At 35.7% G+C, this 20,849-nt stretch overlaps 1 protein-coding gene across 1 annotated transcript in view; it reads left to right on the forward strand.

Moving 5' to 3' along the window:
* The window catches only part of HOMER1 (homer scaffold protein 1), a 130,776-nt gene that overhangs the window by 64,984 nt on the left and 44,943 nt on the right, over positions 1 to 20,849 (forward strand). Inside the window, exon 5 of the mRNA XM_080805113.1 lies at positions 4,253 to 4,392. Within this exon, the coding sequence (XP_080661239.1) occupies positions 4,253 to 4,392 (140 nt within the window). The remainder of the gene's footprint in view (positions 1 to 4,252; positions 4,393 to 20,849) is intronic.

Consider the following 20,849-nt stretch of genomic DNA (forward strand, 5'->3'; position numbering starts at 1 on the left):
CTGACCATGGAGAGGAATAAAGCCAGATCCCACCTGACAAAGTCACAAAATGGCAGAGGGCCAAGAGATACCAGGTTGGAAAGCAAGTGGGAAGGTTATGGGTTAGGTTGAAAGGATAGGAGGATGTACAACACCTCTTACCTGTTGGAATCAAAATTAGTAGTTGATGAGTTAATCAAGAAAGTCAGTTAATGGGAAGAAGTCTTTAAAGAATCAGTTTATAAATTAAAATTCAATAATACTGTGTTTTATATATTCACCAATATTTTTATTTAAAGCTGAAACTTTCTCTTTGGATATGAATCTGTTGATTGGAATTCCATGTTCTCTTTCGTACATAAATCATATTAATTAATTAATTGTCTGCAATTTCCTGTTTCTCTTTTCCTTTAAGTAGAGCTAACCCTAGTCACTTGCAAAGAAAGCTGAGTGTGATAGTAGATTTTCCTGTTATGTTTCTGTTAGTTGTAGATTTTATTTTCTAGCCATTTACTTTTTAGTTGCTTCAAAGCATGTGGTCTGGTTTTCATCAAAATAACCACTCTAGCTTTGCATTCAGACTTTATTAGTTTGCATAATATTTAATTCAGCTATATAATTCCATAAATACAATTGGCATAAATGTGCTTGGGACAGATACAGCTGATTCTTGGTAAGCATTTCATGTAGCTGGTACAAAAATATGCAGAATAGAGGTTAACCCACTAGCACTGTGCCTCAGTCAAGTCAGTACACTTCACACAGGGAAGGAAGAGCAGGAGTTAATCTAGAGTCACATTACAAAGAATTTCTGTGGTTGTCAGAAAATGAGATTTCACAAGTTGTGACCGGGTATGGGGAATGGCTTATAGCAGTAGTAGACATTTGATCTCAGCCTCACCTTCCTTTATGTATCCTTTTGTTCTTCCCTGTGTCTCTTCCCTGGCATTTCTTTCAATATCCACAGCCATGAGAACTCAAAATCATAAGGTCCTTCCTGTCTGAGCCTCTGCCCAGAAAAGAGTGTTCTCATCTTCATTTAAATAGAAAAGACTGAAATAGAATAAGTCTTCTTTGAATGTTTATTAAATGATAAAGAGAAGAAGCCCTGTTTTCCTCAAGTCAGAAAGGATGGAACTGTAACAGGAATTTTAATTTTAGGCTTTACTGGAATTCAGTGGAAGGTGTTGGTGGTATTTGGTCTAATGGGGAAAGGGCACTGCTGCCACATCCTTCCCTCCCACTCTCCTGCTACAGTACAAACACCAGAGAGGAGCTGGGTAAAGGCCTGGAGGGAGGGCCCGGCTTCTTTCTTTTCCATGGGATTCAGAATATCCGTGGCATTTCTTTTTTGTTGTTTTTTTTATTGGTTTGTTTTATTTTTAGCTTTCCTGCCACTTCATAAATGAGTAGAGAGAGAATTCTTAAGAAGCAATTCCTGAATCTTACATGTGCTTTTTTAAATTTATATTTTATGTTTCACATTTTTCATTTTTCGTATCAACTTTGGTATACATATATACATATGTACCTATGTATCAGAGAAGGTATTGTTTAATAATTTTTTTCCTTAAAATGGCTATTAGCCATTTTAGCTTAAGAATGTCTTTCTAAAGACAAACTATCTTTTTTTTCTTTCAAAAATTTGTGTCTAATATATCTCCAATTTTTTTATTTTAATGTTTGAATTAAAGATATAAAATGTTAACTTTATATAAGGTGTTTTTTTATAGTAATAACTGAAGTTGAATGTTTAAGAAATTACACAAAATTTAGTTTGAAAAAGAACTCAATGTTTGGAATACGTTAAATGAAACAACTTTCACTGTGTTACTTATAACGTATATGAAGTTCCTGGAAGGTTTCACAGAATGCTTTTGACTACCTGTGGGATAGTTAGAAGTCAAAGGAGTTTCATTTTCCTTTTATGCTCTTATGTATTGTTGTAACTCTCTTAGGAGCAAAGACTAATTTTATTAATTTTTAACCTGCTTTAAATAAAACATGCTCTGGGCGTTTTGTTTTCATTTCAGATGTAATGTGTAGGGTAACAAAAGTGTGCCTTTACTTAAATATAGCTAATATTCAAGTTTTCTGATGGAAGGCTTGTTGAGTTGCCATACTGGAATTGTTGTTACTTCTATACCTTTCTTCTTCTCCTTCCTTCTTTCTTTCCTAGCCTGCATCTCAAATGGTCTTCCCACTTCAGCAGCATCAACATTCTTAGCCTCCCCAAGATCCATGCACCAAAACCCCCATTTCCCCCCAGAAGGCTGTGGGAAGCAGAACTTCTCTCTCTCTTAATCCGAATCTGCTTTTGTCCCTCGCACTCTAACCGATCAATTCTAGCAAATCTCCAAGTGAATCCTTAGTTACTAACACTGGTTATGCCCTCTTAGCTTAGCAAGGTAGTTTGTGGGGCACCTAGGTGGCTCAGTCGGTTAAGCATTTGCCTTTGGCTCAGGTCATGATCCAGGGTTCTAGGATCGAGCCCTGTGTCAGGTTCCCTGCTCAGTGGGGAGTCGTGTTCTCCCTCTCCCTTGCCCTCTCTGCCCTGGTGGTGCTCTCTCTTTCTCTGTCTCTCAAATAAAATAAATAAAATCTTAAACAAAACATAAGGTAATTTGTTTCTGTTCTCATTTCCACTGAATCAACTTACTGTTCAACTGATTGGACAGTCCACCTTGATTATTTAAGTTTGGTTTGGTCTTTCTTGAAGAGAAATAACCCTGATTTATATCTTCATGCTGCTTCAACTTTTTCTGGCTAATTGATATGGTCCATAATTGACCTCGAAATAGCCATTTGGGATATCATTCCCATTTTTTGTTGTCACATTGTACAATAAACCTTATTCATGCATTGACTGTCAGTTACTTGAAACAAAGAGGATTTAGGAGAAAATTTTTTAAAGAAACAAAGGTCAAAATAGAGGTTCCATTAATAATTGAGCAATAATTAAGTGATAAGGTAGAATCAAGAAAGTAGCCTTTTTGACCTTTAATACTTGTATAATTTATAGCATTATGGTATAATTAGTTAAAATATTTAAATGTGAAATAAAATACATACAATTTAAAACCAGAAACCTCTGAAAGTAAGTTATTTACCACATTAATATTTTCTATATTCCTTCCTAGCATTTCTCTATGTGCATTATTTTTGTGTAAAATATTTAAATTATCATAATCTGATAACTCCTTATATGCTCATGTTTTTATATAAGCATTTTCCTGTATTACACATATTTTTCTTTTTCTTTTTTTTTTAAAGTAAGCTCTACTTCCAGTGTGGAGCTCAAACTCATGACCTTGAGATCAAGAGTTGCATGCTCCACCAGCTGAGCTATCTAGGCCCCCCTCTTGTTTTTATTTGAAAAACATCCTGTATTCTTTCAGGTTGGCAGTTTATGACCATACCTACCCACTCTCCTATTGGACACTGATGTTTTCTTTTTCTTCTTTACCATAGCCTAATATTTCAGTTGTGAAGTTTTAGTGTCCAGAGATCACGGGGGGTCCACAAAGCTGTACTTAAATGATCTGGTGCTAGGACCTCCCCTGGTTAACAGGTTTATCCAATGACCCTTCAGTTCTGATCTCTACTAATACCAAATTCAGATCTAAATAATAAGTGTCAGCTTGGGCTTCATTTTAGATTCCACTTATTTTCTAGAGGAACAAATTAAATTCACCTTGATAGACAAAACATAATTAAAAATCGAAATAAGACAGGAAACTTTGTGAAGAAAAATAATTCCATTATTCAAGCTGAAATATACTACCTCTGTATATGTTACGGAGGGATTTCTAGCTGCTTTTGTAGATAACTCTGGAATTGAAAAGCAGGGCAGATAAAAATTAAAACTTGTTGGAGATTTCATTCTTCCCTTTGCCTTCTTACCTTTCTGAGTAAAATCACATTGTCTTGCATTTTTGTTCTGTCTTCTTTTTCTTAAGTAATTCTTTGAATTATTATTCTATTATTATTCTAACCAACTAGTTGCTTTATGAACCCAAAAGTTCTTCAGTTCTTTGAAACTGCATTTCTAAATTTGTATTATTGCAGGTCACTTCCTTCTGAGTTGCTTTGCTTTAAAAACTTATTTCTCCTTTAAATTTTATTTTTTTACCTCTTTGACTCAAATTTCAATGGAAATATAGTTTGTAAGTAAGCATACGTTGGAGTCACTTTTAACTTTAAGATTATCTTGTATATTTTAACAAAAGTATAACACTTTTATCCCTTACCCCCCCCCCTTTTTTTTTTAAAGGAATCAGCAGGCGGGGATCTTCAGTCTCCTTTGACACCAGAAAGTATCAATGGAACAGATGATGAAAGAACACCTGATGTGACACAGAACTCAGAGCCAAGGGCTGAACCAACTCAGAATGCATTGCCATTTTCACATAGGTACAGATTCAATTCAACCATCATGATTAAGTAAAATGTGTAAATACGGAAACTTACTTGGTTTCAGATAAATCTTGCAGAGTTACAACCCTGAGTGAAAATTCCAGGTCAGTCTTTTTTTTTTTTTTTTTTTTAAAGCTGTTTCTGTTAACCTCAGAAAGGCTTTTAAAGAATTTTTAGTTTATAGATGTCTAGATGGACTAGAATGAATGTTTCCTTTATGTAGAAAAAGGTTTCCTGAGTTAGTTGCAGTACAAATCAATTTTCAGTGAAACAATATATCATTGTAAATCTTTTTTGCTTACTTTTTTAACACAGCCCCCGAAAGTCCCGTTTGTTAACCTGGTTTCCTCTTTCATCTGTGTTCTTGAAGGTTATAATTTTTTTTTTAAATCGGCTTACTACTCTGAAATTAAGCTTTACTGTACTCTTAGAGGTGATCTCATCATAGGATTTCACAGAAGGAAACGATATTATTGTAACATATTAATGTTAATGTCAGATTTAGTGTTTTATACCAATTAACTGGAGATAAGTCTTCAGGTACTTCTGAACTGTAAAAGAATTTGATACTTCAAAAAGATATAATTTATCTTAAATGTGTTCTAAACCAGTTACAGTAATTATTTGCCATATTGTATAATTTTTTGAATGATGGTCTTTGGAACTACAGCATCGCAAATATGAACAAATACCTATCAGTCATTGTCTTAAAGTTAATTTTTATCCTTCTTTGGAAACTTTTGACTAGTAGTTTTAACTAAAATTTAATAGTTTTCCTGTGTTGAACATCTCTTTTGAGGACCAATTTTTAAAATATCAAATTCTTTAGCATATTCAGAATACTTGTGAAGTGAGATATTCCAGACTCTTTGTTCATGAGAATTCTAACTTTGATTGAATTTGTTGAATATTAGGGGCAGCATAGATTATACATACTAGGGACTAACGTTGGGAGACCACATGATCAGCCTGAGGAAGAAGCATTTAGTTAGGGGTTTTTTAAGGAATGTGTTAGGAAAACTTTTTGACTGAAGGGCTATTACAAGTTTGTTCCTAAAAATGCTAATAATTTTGCATATAACAGTACACCTATCTTAGAATTATCATGGGCATCATGCTTTAACTATTGCAGTGTAAGCGTATTCTCTTTTCTATTGCTACCAAAATAACTGGACACGTGAAAAATTTATTAGTTCCTCTGAAGACTATATTCCCATCAATAAGTAAAACATACAGGTTTTTGAATACAGTTACAATTGAAGAGCAATGTGATTAGTATGTAGTTTTTTAAAAGTATGTTGAGGGAAGGAAAAATTTTATTCCTGTTAAATTTAACATACCCATTTAAAAGATGTAAATGCACTGAACATAATTATAAATGTGATTTCTTTGGCTAACACTTAAATGAGCCATGTGCATTGAATACTATAGCATTTGGAAATAAGAATTTTTGTATTTAACACTTATAAAAACTACTTCAGGTTTACTTTATGCACCTAAAATTCTCTGAATGTTTGCTGTTTTGCTATTCCTTAGTATTTGGAGTTATTAAATGGGACTAGTCATCTTCTTTGATGTTCTTTGTCCCTGGGATTCTAATAGGAGTTACTTAACTTTGACTTGAAGGTACAGCATCTTTGACTACTAGAATGTATAGATTAGTCATGGAGATACTTGAGTTCTGAAAAAATTTAACAGGTCATTTTAAGCTTTTAATTATGTTAAAGGTATTACACAATCTCAAAGTTTTCTTGTTATACTCTTAAAAATACCTTAGCTTAGGAGATTTCAAAAGACTCTCTTTCTGAACTAGTTTTGATTTCCACCTGAGATAAAAGATTCAATGTTTTATAGCCAATGTTAGAATCCCCAAATAACAGAAGAGACCTCAAAGATGGTATAATCCAGGATCTTCCAAACTGTGGTAGTTTGAAATCAGTTTAGTTTATCTGAATTTCATTCTGAAAAATGAAACATAAAATAGGAAACATCAGAGTAAAATTCACATTAGGAATAGGAACTTCATTTCATTCAGTAATACATAGATTTGTGTGTGTGTGCTGGATTATAGTGTAAAAAATGTCAAGTTTGAAAACATGTGCCTTCGACACATGAGGAGGAGACACAGGAGGTGAGTTGTCCTATTCACATAGTTGGTTAGTAAAAACTGGGCAGACTGCAGCTCACCTTTTGACCCCAGTAGATACTCCCAGTTAGTTAAGAGTGCATTTTAGTCAAATTATTCCCAGCACAAGTACATTGTAGTGTCCGGAAATCAATAACTTCCTACCCTAAGAGAACTCTATAGAAATAAGATCAGTGTTTCATGAGCGAGAAACAGCAAGAATATTAAAATAATTTTTATTTAAATCTGAAACTTGTGTTTAAACTTGATATGCTTTTTTTTTTTTAATGGCAATGGAAGACAAAGTCTGTGTTTTTAAAGGTTTATGTAGACTATTTTGCCTTCTTCCTTAGTACTTATTTCAACAGAAAAGGATGAACAAAAAAAAGAAAATTTTGCCACCATTTCTCTGTTCCGGTTGATCAAAGTCACTAGAATATCTATGTGTTATGTTTGTGTGAAGGAAGGATATGGAGAAGAATGACCTAGTCAGTCAAGTTCATTAAGAGTTGATTGGAGTAATAGCACTTAGCAAGCCAATTTGTGCTCTTAAAATTCAAACCGTGTGTCTAAATCTCATGCATTCATTAATTCACATATGAAAAGAAGGCCTTGGTTTCCTTTTGGTCCTGAAAATTTTAACAATTGCGTTATAGTTGGTTCTTTACTCTGTTAGTTTTATGTACTTTTTAAAAAGTACTAGCTTTATAGACATAAGCAAGATTTTTTTTGTTACTCTTTAAACTGAAACAGATTTTCAAATATATATGAGAGAATACTATGGTGGACTCCTATGAACACATACCCAGCTTCAAGAGTTAGGAAAAAATGGCCAGTTTTATTTCTACAACTCTGCCTGCTCTCCCGCTTTTTTATTATTTTGAAAGCAAATCCCAGACATAAAATTTCATCCACAAATACTTTTTAAAATTACCTTTGAGCTTTTTAAAACCTATTAACTAAGGTACTATAGCTTTTTATATTCTATCTCAGTGGCATTACAGGGTTACCTTGAATTATTTACTCTTTTCTTTGTTTTTTAATTATATTGCTGAACTAAAGTTTAGAATGTATGGACTATTCAGTACTCCTTAGTCAAGTACTGTTTTTATGTCCTTACCATAGCTATGCAAAAACATTCTCATTGAGTAAGTTTCAATAAATTAATATGTTTTTAGTATACTTACTTAAATGCTTTTTAAAGTTTAGAGGTATGTAAAAGAGGGAGTTAGTGAGGATAAAAATGTTTACTAATTCTTTGGGCAAATGGTATTACCTTTTATCTAAGTTGCTATATTTTCTTAAAAAAATTATTTTTTAACCTAAATAGTAAAAATCATTTTGGGACTGAACAGGTATATACTGACACACTGAAGTGTTCAGGGCATCTTTTAAGACCTTAATCTTAGGTTAGCTATGCACTAAATACAGTAGCTATATACTAATAGACCAGTATATACAAATTGGGGAAGGTTTTGTTTTCTCATTCTAGGGAGTTACTGTTTACTTCATAGCATCAGCTGTATGGAATTCTGGGAATTACTTGTTCTTAAAAATAAGAAATTCTAGGCTTTGCTTTTTTTAAGATTTAAAGCTATCTAAAATTCTTTTGGAAATAGTTAATTTTATAGTTTCCCGGTGCTGTTAGAATGTAATACTGAAAACTAAAGCCTTTTATCTTGTTCATTGTGAATTTATGCTCCCCACATATATAGTAATAGATTGATAACTAACTGCTGTTACCATATTTCTGAGAGTCCAGAACCTAGTGTATATACATTAGTAGGTTGCCAAGCTATTTTTGTACTGACAAATTTTAATAACAGATTGATTATATTAATGGAAAATAAGCTCTTTTAAGCACTGATTATATTTAAATTCTTTAAAGGTTTAGGTAGTACATTCTTATGGTGCTGCTAGTATGTACACATTTTGGGGGTACTGCATGTACCTTCTCTTCTGTTAAAGAGATTTTTCTGCCACTTTGTGTGTTTCCAACAGATTCATTAAAGGATGTATGCACAAATGTTACTCTTTAGTATATTGATTTTGCTTTAAACCAGTATAACCACAGTTTTACTTGAATTTATGAAATCTGGGTGGGTTCACTTCAGTTCTATTTAATAGAGTAATTTCTTCCTATTCAGAGTTTCAGAAAGTTACTGCTTTAAAACTGATGTTGGGCGGTAGGGGGGGGCGGGGGGAGGTTGTGCCTGGGTGGCTCAGTCATTAAGCATCTGCCTTCTCTGCCTTGGGCTCCCAGTTTCCTGGGATCAAGCCCGGCATCAGGCTACCTGCCCATCGGGAAGCCTGCTTCTCCCTCTCCCACTCCTCCTGCTTATGCTCCCTCTCTTGCTGTGTCTCTGTCAAATAAATAAAATCTTTTTTAAAAATTAAAAGATAAATTAAAAAAGTAAAACTGACTAGGGATTTTGATACAGTTTCAAAAACTAAATTTCATTAGAAAATTTATATACTGTTCCAGTTACATATTAAAACTTTTTCAAAAGTGCTTTATTTTGAATTAAACACCATTTGTACTTACTTGAAAGATGATACAAGTAACAAAAAAGTGAATGTTCAGAGTTATGGGGTACTATACTCTCCACAGCTATGCCTTCTGTCTCCCATTTTTGTGAATAGTAGGCAAAATTTACAAGATCATAGTTAGGAACTACAATAGAAATAATCTCTGTGGCTAACTTTTGTATGAAAAAAATTTTATCTGTAAAATTTGGACTTGATTTCTCAAGAAGTGCTTTATCATTAATACGAATGCAGATGAAAAATTTAAGTTGTAGAATTCTCCTTACTGTTATAGTTACAAATGACTTAAATATTATTATTATTCTTCCACCATTGAACCTCAAAAATTAGATTAGGTTTTTTAAAAATTAATTTGAAGGGCAAAACAGATTATGAGAGATTGTACTATAACAATTTAGAGATGTCAGAATTTCCTTTACCATAATTGTGAACAGATAGCATTTTATAAGAAGTGTTATAGTAATTTCATAATATACACAGTTTACATTTTCTGGGAGGTGAGAAGCAATTTATGTATTTTTAAATAAGATGCAATAAAAAAATAGAATATAGGGACTGGGGATGTTTACTTTATTACCTTTCTAAATAAGTATACTTACATTTCCTATCCTGCCTGAATTTTTAAAAAATTAATCTTCGGGGTGCCTGAATGGCTCAGTGGGTTGAAACCTCTGCCTTCGGCTCAGGTCATGACCCCAAGGTCTTGGTATTGAGCCCCACATCCTGCTCTCTGCTCAGCAGGGAGCCTGCTTTCCTCCTCCCTCGCTGCCTGCCTCTCTGCCTGCTTGTGATCTCTGTCTGTCAGATAAATAAATAAGATCTTTTTTAAAAAAATTACCATTATTCTCTTCTAATGTCTTATACAATATCTTGAAGAAAATGTATAAATTTGCTGAAGCATTTTTTTCAGGTGTTACCACTTAATATAGGTTATTTGCAAGAAGAAAAATACTATTCATATGAGATAAAGACATTACTAACTTCCTGCTGTTAGGATTAGTCCTTTCTCCTTCTCCCTCTCTGCCTTACCAGTATAATTAATGAGAAAGAATGTTCACCAGTCCATCCCCAGTGATTGTTAGCTTCTCTTTTCAAAATGACTAGCAGGAGTTAGACATGTGGTCATTCTTAATGGGACAGATTGATCCTAGATTAATTATGATCTCTTCCCTGTAGAGGGCTTTTAAAATTCCTTTTTATCCTTTCCTTTCTGTTTTTAAAAGTGGGTAGTCTATTGGAAGGGAGGTGTGTGATATATAGATCTGTTCTAAGACTTAAAGGAAAATGTTCTTCCTTTGAATTTGGATTCCCATCTTTCCTCTTATTAGAGAAGGGACAAGATTAAGATGTGAACATAGGCAGAGGTCAAATAAGCCATGTACATGTGTGACATTCGTGGTATGTATGGCAGCAAAGAATGGTGAGGTCTGTTATAAAGCAAAGTGTGCAAGGTTCATCTGAAGATGCTAAAGTTTTGGGACAGGGTGCCTTGGGGGCTTAGTTTTTAAGCGTCTGCCTTCACCTCAGGTCATGATCCCAGGGTTCTGGGATCGAGCCCCACATCAGGCTACCTGCTTGGCAGGAAGCCTGCTCCTCCCTCTCCCCCTCCTTGTGTTCCCTCTCTCACTGTCAAAAATAAAATCTTAAAGGAAAAAAAAAGTTTTGGGGCACCTGGATGGCTCAGTCAGTTAAGCATCTGCCTTTGGCTCAGGTCATGATCCTGGGATGCTGGGACTCAACCCCAAATAAGGCCCCCTGCTCAGTGGAGAACCTACTTCTTCCTCTCCCTCTGCCTGCCACTCTGCTACTTGTCCTCTCTCTCTGTCTCTCTGTCTCTCTGTCAAATAAGTTAAAAAAAAAAATCTTAAAAAAAAAAATGAAGATGCTAAAGTTTTTTTAAAATAAGGCCATACAGAGGGAGGGGCCTGCAGGACCCATCTTGTTTCTAGTCTAGACTTTCAAAAGGAAACTCTGATTTACATATAGTTTAGCCCAAGGTAAGGATTTTAAACGTATTCTAGCTAGTAATATTCATTGTTGTAATGACTTTATAAACTCCTGGTGGAGGTATTTGGGAGGATACATGGGCAGATGAATCCTGGATATTACTCTGACAGGTGTTTTCTCTCAAATAAAAAAATCACACAATTTCTGTGGCATGGTATGCACAGACCATTCTATGGTCATCAGATGAGGCCTTCCCAGCTTTGTCACCTTGTGCTTCTGAAGCAGTTGCTCCAAATTGCTTATAGTTCTCCACATATAATCAACCACGTAACTGTGCTTTCTCACCTGCAAGTCTTTGCTTCCTTGTTTTTGGAATTTTCTCCCTTCTCTTTGCACTGGCTGTGTACCCACATTCTGTATTTCTTCCCATCCACTTCTGCCTGTAACTGGGCCACCAACTGGTCAACCTTGTATATCCTTTAACCTCTAGCACCTCTGCCTCTAAACTTACTCTCATTCCCACATGTGTCCTCCTCTGTTAAATTCCTTTTACCTCCTGATTTACATATGGAAGTTAAAATTAGCAGTGTCACCTGGGGCAAGGGTTGTGTTTTATTTATTTGTATTCCTGGTGCTTGGCATCATAGGCAGTCAGTAAACCAGTGAATGAAACAATTTCCCTCACAGAAATCGAGTACATGGATTGAATACTCGTGGTACAGTGCTTGAGTCAGCTAAAGTAATGCCTATAGGTTCATAAGACCTTGAAGCTAAAATATAATACTAATTATAATCTTTGAAATTCTGTCACTCTTAATAAATTTAAATTTTGAGTTTAACCGACTTAGTCTAATTTTCTTCAAAATTTCCTAGTTTGTATGAAGAAATTTTGAAGATAATATGTTAATAGAAAGTGTTCTTAAGTACTTGAATAATGTGAGAGATGCTAAAATGTGCATTTTCATTGTAATAGAATAATTTTTTGTCCTTTTGATATTTTTTCTTTTTATTTAAAAAGCAATGCAGAGTGATTCAATGATGTATTTTCTGTGAAGTTAGACAATATTTATATTCTTTGTTTTTAAAACCAATTATAACCAAAATACGTTTTTAAAAATTTCGTCTCTTAAAAGGTCAACACAAGTACTTATTATTTGACTCAAAGAAGTGAATTTAAAGACTATTGATTTTTTAAAATTGAGAATTGTACTACATACATTTGACAGAAGTAAAGATTGGGCCAACTCTTGCTTCATGAGATAACACATTTCACGTGGAAATAAGCTGACAATTAATACACTGAAATGCATTGAAAGTAGTCATGCTTCAGGGATTACACCTTCCTTGTAGGGATAAAAAAATGTAGATGTGACTAACCAATTGAAATAAATGTACATTTTGGGGTACCTGGGTAGCTCAGTCATTAAGTGTCTGTCTTGGGCTCAGGTCACAATACCAGGGTCCTGGGATCAAGTCCCACTTCTCCTTCTCCCACTCCCCCTGCTTGCATTCCCTCTCTCACTGTCTCTCTGTCAAATTTAAAAAAAAAATCTCTGAAATAAATGTACATTTTACTTTCATTTATCTTCCATCAGTTTGCCATTTTCCACTGAGTTTAGCTTGGTCATATATCCAGTGTAGAGAAAATAGTTCATTTTTATGACTCTGGCCTAAATTGACGTTTAAACATTGATAGTAGAACTTTGGAGGTAGAAGAAACTTTCTCTGTATTACATAGTACATCCATTTCATTTTACAGAAGTATAAGCAAGTACAGGGAAGATGTGAGGTATTCAGCATCAGTATTTGTTAATGGCTAGATTAGAACAGAGAGATCTCCAAAGGCATTTTTCTTTAGGGTTCTTCCTGGCTGAGGCAGTGCTCCTTCTACTAAACTCCAAGAGGTTTTGTTTTCTGTATCATACTTCAGGATACTTTTCATCCAGATTTTTGTCATTGTTCAACATATATTTACCACTATTAACTAACCTCCCTTACTAGATTCTTCTTAGCTTATGGAGTAAGTTTTATTGACTTGGATTTCTTGGTATCCAATATGATTTCAAGCCATTTAGAAATGTAATAGATAAGGAATAAATTTGTTGAGCAAATAAATGAATGGTTTTGCCATTACTGAGATGACAGAAAGAGGTAAATAAGTTGGTACATCTTGATCATTAGCAACAAAAATATATACTGGACAGGGTCAACAAAGCTATCAATATGAAGAATAATTAGTTTACCTTTTTAATTCCCACAGCATTCACTTAACTGGTGATATTCCCATTAATAATTTTAGTAACTGCTTTATTGAGATGTAATTCACATATTAACTCACCTATTTAAAGTGTACAGTTCAGGGGCGTTGGGGTATATTTATAGAGTTGTGCAACCAACACCACGATCCGTTTTAAAACATTTTCCTCACCTCCCCCCAAACCGTATACCTGTTAACAATTTCTTTTTCCCTTTCACACACACCCCTTTTCCCCAGTCTGAGGCAATCACTTACCTTTCTGTCTCTAGATTTGCCTGTTCTGGACATTCTTTATAAATGGTGTCATATAATATGTGGCCTTTATGACAGTTCTTTCACTTAGCATGACTTTTCAGGGTTCATCCACACTATAGAATGTATCAGCACTTCATTTCCGTCTATTGTTGGATGATATTCCATTGTGTGGCTATATCCTGCATTTTGTTAATCCACTCACTAGTTGATAGACATTTGTGGTGTTTCCACTTTTTGAAAGTTCCACCATTGTTATGAATAACGCTGCTGTGAATATTCAGGTACAGGTTTTTGTGTGATTCATGTTTTCGGTTCTCCATGTCTATCCTAGGAGCAGAATTGCTGGATCACATGGTAATTTGATGTTTAACCTTTAGAGGAGCTGCCATACTGTGTTTGCGAGAGCAGCTGCACTATTTTACTTTCCCACCAGCAGTGTGTAAGGGTTCCTGTCTCTTCACATGATCAGAACTTGTTATTATCTGTCTTTTTTATTATGGCCATCTTAGTAGGTGTTTGGGCTTGTGGTTTCAATTTACACATATTTCCCTGATGACTAATGTTGTCGAGCATCTTTTCATATGCCTTTTGGCCACTTGTATATGTTTTTTGGATGGTGGAAACTTTTGTCTTGCCAAAAAAAGTTTGGATGGCTACTCAGATCCTTTATCCATTTTTAATTGGGTTGTTTGTCTCTTTATTGTTGGGTTGGAATTCTTTGTGTATTCTGGATATATAAACTCCTTACCAGATAATGATTTGTAAATATTCTTTCCAATTCCGTAGATTGTCTTTTCACCTTTGGTAGTGTCCTTTGCAATACAAACGTTTTAAATTTTTTTAAATTTTAATTAAGTCTAATTTATCTATTTTTTCCCCTTTGTTTCTTATGGTTTTGGCGTCATATCTAAGAAATCATTGCCTAATTCAAGTTCACAAAGATTTACATATGCGTTTCTTCTGAGTGTCTGAACTCTCACCTTTAGGTCTCATCCATTTTGAGTTAATTTCTACATGCATTGTGAGATAGAGGCCCTACTTAATTCTTTTACCTGTGGATTGCCGGTAGTCCCAGCACATTTTGTTGGACAGACCATTCTTTTCTTACTGAATCGTCTTGACACCCCTGTCAAAAATCAGTTGACTGTACATGTGAGGGTTTATTTCAGAAATCTCAATTCTAACACCCTGATCTCTTATTCTATGCTGCTACCACAATGTCTTCATGATTGTAGCTTTGCGTAGTATGTTTTCAATTGGAAATTTGGGTCCTCCACCTTCATTCTTCCTTTTCAAGATTGTTGCAACTACACTGAGTCCTAGAATTTCTACATAAATTTTAGGATCAGCCTGTGAATTTCTGCAAAGAAGCCCATTGTCTGGTAGGGATTGCATTGAATCTGTGGAACGATTTTGGTGGCCATCTTATCAATGATAAGTCTATCAATCAGTGAACATGGGATATTTTCACATTTATTGAGTTCTTCAATTTCTTTAAATAGTGTTATTTACTTTTCAGAATGTAAGTTTTGTGCTTCTTTAGTTAAATGTATTCTTAAGTATTTTATTTTTGATGCTATTATTTGCATTGTTTTCTTTCTTTCTTTCTTTTTTCTTTTTTTAGAGGGAGAGTGAGCAAGAGAGAGCATGAGCAGGGGAAGGGAGAGGGAGAAACAAATTCCCCTGCTGAGCAGGGAGCCCAATGTGGGGCTCAGTCCCAGGACCCTTGGGATCATGACCTGAGCAGAAGGCAGACGCTTGACTGACTAAGCCATTCAGGTGTCCCAGGTTTCATAATTTTAGATAGGAAAACTAAGGCCTACAGATGTGCTTTTAAAAAAAAAAAAAAAATAGTGACAGGGAGCCTGAGTGGCTCAGTTGGTTAAGTGACTGCCTCCAGCTGAGATCATGATCCCAGGGTCCTGGGATGGAGCACCCACATCAGGCTCCCTGCTCTGTGGGGAGCCTGCCTCTCCTTCTCCCTCTGCCTGCCACTCTCCCTGCTTGTGTGCTCTCTCTCTCCCTCTCTCTCTCTCTCTCTCTCTCTCTCTCAAGTAAATAAAAATATCTTTAAAAAAATAGCGACAGTTTTATAAAATAATTCTTCCTCTCAGTCAATTCTTTTATCCTTTAAAACAGACAATTGCCTTTTAAGAAGTAAAAATAAAGAAAACATATTTCTGGAGGCGCCTGGGTGGCTCAGTGGGTTAAAGCCTCTGCCTTTGGCTCAGGTCACAATCCCAGGGTCCTGGGATCGAGCCCCACTGCTCAGCGGGGCACCTGCTTCCTCTTCTCTCTCTCTGCCTGCCTCTCTGCCTACTTGTGATCTCTGTCAAATAAATAATTAAAATCTTAAAAAAAAAAAAGAAAGAAAACATATTTCTGTATTTGTCAAAGCACAGATTTCTAAAACCAAATGAGGGGAGCAAATCACTAACCAATTAGAGTATCTATGGGAAAAACCATAAAAAAAAACTAAGAATATAAAGAACATCTATGAAAAACCCCCAGCTAATATAAAAGACTTAAAGCTTCCCTGCTAAGAGAAAGAAAAAGACAAGAATGTCCACTCTTGTCCTTCTGTTCAGCATGGTACCGGGAGTTCTGTCGTCTTTCTGTCACCCCTTTTCATAATAAGCTTTTGTCTTAGTAGTCTTGCTACACAGGTGCCAAGCTGTCAACTAATATTGGACATAATTTGTCACATTTTGGTTTTTTTGGAGAGAGATATATATCTAGGGCAGAAATGCTAAGGAAGAAAAATTACATACTTAAGTAGACTCCTTTCCCTTTTCCCTACTTCTCACCAAAACAAAACAAAAAAATTCTGCTTTGAACATTTTTTTCTTTTTGTGGAAAAGCTGCCTTACTTCTTTAAGTTCTGATACCTGCTGAATCGTTTTTTGGGTAAAATCAGAAAAGATCAGTTTTCCCAAGTTGGATTTTTTTCTTCTGCAAAAAGAGTCCGTTTTCCTTGGCCGTCTGATGATTTCTGTGGCCATCTTTAAGTTTTGGAACTTAGCAGAGTCACCGTTTCCTGTGGAAGAAGAGGATCAGCAATTTGTTCTAATAGAAAAGATGCAAATACTGCGTGACTGAGAGAGAGTAACTAACATGGAAGAAACATGACAATTGTAAATTACCCAGTCTTCACAGTTGACCTTTGAAGAGTCCAAAGAAGTAGAACCTTTAAAGAAGATAATTCACTGTTAGAATTCCTCTTTATTCCTAGATAGTGTTTTAAGGTATCTCCATGTAGCAGAAGAAAGAAATGTTTGTTTCTTCGGCAGAATGCTGTTGCACAGGCATACCTTGTTTCCTTCTTTTGTTGTGCTTCACTTTAGTGCACTTACTGGATAATGTGTTTCTTACAAATTGAAGGTCTGTGACAGCCCTAATTGAACAAGTCTATTGGCACCATTTTTCCAAGAGCATTTGCTCACTTCATGTCTCTTTGTCATATTTTGGTAATTCTCACAATATTTCAAACTTTTCATCATTATTATATTTGAATTGCTGCAGTCTCATCAGATTTTAACGGATGAGGAGTTGCTTCTTATGGACGAGCAAAGAAAGTGATTTCTTGGGGCGCCTGGCTGGTTCAGTGGGTTAAAGCCTCTGCCTTCGGCTCAGGTCATGATCCCAGCATCCTGGGATCGAGCTCCGCATCAGGCTCTCTGCTCAGCGGGGAGCCTGCCTCCCCCTCTTCTCACTGCCTGTCTCTCTGCCTACTTGTGATCTCTGTCTGTTAAATAAATAAATTAAAAAAAAAAAGGAAGAAAGAAAGTGATTTCTTGAGATGGAATCTACTCCTGGAGAAGATGCTGTGAAGATTATTAAAGTGACAAAAAAGGATTTAGACTATCACATAAACTTAGGTGGTAAAGCAGCAGCAGGGTTTGAGAGGACTGACTCCCAATTTTAAAAGAAGTTCTGTGAGGAAAATGCTATCAAATAGCATCACACATGACAGAATTTGTTGGCGAAAAGAAGAGTCAGTCACTGCAGCAAACTTCATTGTTACCTCATTTTAAGAACTTGCCACCGCCACTCCAGCCTTCAGCAGTCTGATCAGTCAGCAGCCATCAACATCGAGGCAAGACCCTCAACCAGCAAAAAAGATTACAGAAGCTGAAAGCTCCAACAATGGTTAGCATTTTTTGGCAATAAAGTATTTTTAAATTGAGATATGTTCATTTTTTTTAGACATAATGCTGTTGCACACTGAGCACACTACAGTATAGTGTGAACATAACTTTTATATGCCCTGGGGCACCAAAAAACTAACTTGCCTCACTTTATTGTGATATCCGCTTTATTATGGTGGTCTTGAACCGAACCATCCATCGGTATCTCCAATGTATGCCTGGACTTTGTTCCACTTAATTTCAGAAGACTTACAAGCCCTTCATGAAGAAAAATTCCTATTTCTTGAGAATCAAAATAGCTATTATTCCTGATAAAAATACTGGGAAATAACCAAATTTGCAAAGTCGCGTTGTTTATACATGACATTTCCTTTAAGACGTAATGTACCCGTATTCCTACATGTAATCTGATACTCACATCTTGGTCCATTTCTTTTGTTGTCATGTATGAGAACACTTCCCACCTCACAGGGATGTTGTGAGGCAAAATTTAAATGTTCCTAAAAAAATGTAGAATTAATAACTCTTGACTGTTTGTTAGTAGTTTCTATAATCATGAGATTTTGCTTATTTTTAAATTTACAAGTGCTTCTTTATAGCTATGAATGGATATTAGGTATATTCAACTGGAAGTAAGATAATGAAGTTGTTATTGATTTATCAATGAACATCCTTGTATAAATAATTTAAATGCATGAAACGTTGCACTGATTTTTTTTTTGCACTGATTTTTTTAATAAGGACCTTTTATATAATTACAATTAAAGAAAAAGCTAAAATAAGTGTCTGGTTTCCCCTTTTATTTAATTGAGATTTAATTATTCATACCTCTTAGAAAAATGGTAACCCAATTCATAAAATTCTAGTGAAAATGAAAACTACAATGAAATAGATACAAATTAAAGAAAAAAAGTGAAGATCTTGAAACAAGTTTTAAGCATATAGAGATGCCCAGAATTTAGATCTTGGTAAAAGCTGAGTAAAACTCTTGTGTTACTAGTTAGAGGTGAAATCTTAGTAATACTTTGATTAGAAACAGGATTATTGTGGTAATAGAAATTTAATAAGCACTTGCTCCATATGACAGCATTAGGGTCTGAAAGAAAATTTGCATAAAGGAAAATGAGGTAAAATTCATGCATAGAAAATTCTTTTTTTTTTTTTGAGATTTTATATATTTGTTTGACATAGAGGGAGAGAGAGCACAAGTGGGCAAAGCAGTAGGCAGAGGGAGAGGGAGAAGCAGACTCCCCACTGAGCAGGGAGCCTGATGTGGAGCTCCATCCCAGAACCCTGGGGTCGTGACATGTCCCTAAGGCAGCTGCTTAACTGACTGAGCCACCCAGGCGCCATGGAAAATTCTTGATAGCCTGCAGAATTTGATTTCATTTGTACAATTTTATTTTCGTAACATATGAACATAACAAAGTAATTACATAGTATTTTCTGTTTGACATAATTCAACCCAATTTTGGGGGGGCGGCGGCAGCAAATCAAGATTTATTGAGTGATAGCAAAGTGATAATATAAAGGTCCCAAGGAGGGAGGGGACCTGAGGGCCTACCTACCAGAGTTTCTAAGTCTAGGGGTTTTTATGGGCTTGTTGGTGGGCTGTTTCAATCTGATTATCCCTCCCTGTGCCTGTCATTGAATCAGGTTTTTGTCGCCTATCTATCATAGGGGAGAGGGTGGAGGGCTCCTTCCAGGGCAGGGTTCAACTGGCTTTTTGCAAGCAAAACTTAGGGCGCACTCATTATCAGATAATGGCTCCCAGAGTGAGGCTTTATTGTTATCAAATGTCTGCTTTTGCTTTGTTCTCACTATCATAGTATAAAAAGATAAAGTAAATTAGGGATTCGGGCTTATAATCTGTATTTGTTTGTTTTTATTTATTCCTTTGACACAGAGGGAGAGAGAGAGGGATCACAAGTAGGCAGAGCAGCAGGCAGAGGGAGAGGGAGAAGCAAGCAGGCTCCCTGCTAAGTAGAGAGCCTGAGGCGGGGCTTGATTCCGGGAGCCTGGGATCATGACCCGAGCTGAAGGCAGGTGCTCCTATAATCTGTATTTGTAAACAATTTGGAAAATATTTTCTAAATTACCATATTACTTAAATAATGTGGTAACTCATTCTATGTGCTATAAAAAGAATGGATATGATATATAGTTCTAGGTTAAGTATGTAGGGACCAAGAAAGCATTGGACATCACAATGCTATATTTTTATATGGCTCTCTTTCAAAATGTAATAGCTTTAGATGAGCCTTGCATATTTCTCTTTACTGGTCTGCTCCCTAATGTCATATGTATCACAGAGTTCATTCATGGTGTTTATTATATAACTTCAGTACAGGTGGGAACTATCCAGGGGCTTTTTTTTGGCTAACTCAATTTGTCCCTGTAATTGCTCCCTCTTTTAATAGTTTCATAGATTGTCCTCACTTAAGAGTTTTGTGCATGCATTCATATCGACGTGAATGGTATAAACTGCTTCGTAGCGTACTACTGATCCATCGTGTATAGTGTATTATTCTTTTTTTTCTTTTAAAGATTTTATTTATTTATTTATTTGACAGAGATCACAAGTAGGCGGAGAGGCAGGCAGAGAGTGAGAGGGGAAAGCAGGCTCACTGCTGAGCAGGGAGCCCAATGTGGGGCTCGATCCCAGGACCCTGGGATCACGATCTGAGCCAAAGGCAGAGGCTTTAACCCACTGAGCCACCCAGGCACCCCAGTGTATTATTCTTTATCTCATTTAGTGCTCTTATGTTTGATTACTGCAGCAAGAATAATTTTTGGAAATTCTAACCTCAGAATAATGAGAAAAACCCTATGTGAGCAGCATGCTAGTTTGAGGGCAATAATGAAATTACTGATAAAATATCATCGATAAGCATTTATAAAAATAGTGTCTTCGGGGACACATAGGTGGCTCAGTTGGTTAAGTGGCTGACTCGTGATTTCAACTCAGGTCATGATCTCAGGGTCTTGAGATCGAGCCCTGCATTAGGCTCCATGCTCAGCGGGGTATATGCTTGAGATCTCTTTCCTTCTCCCTCTCCCCTAGCTCACATTCTCTCTCTCTACCTCTCTTTCTCTCTCTCTCTCTCAAATAAATAAATCTTTAAAAAAAAAAAAAAAGCTCCTTTAAAGAGCATTCTGAACCTGGTTTCTGTTG

This window comes from Martes martes (genome assembly GCF_963455335.1).
Source record: "Martes martes genome assembly, chromosome: 5".
Lineage (NCBI taxonomy): Eukaryota > Metazoa > Chordata > Mammalia > Carnivora > Mustelidae > Martes > Martes martes.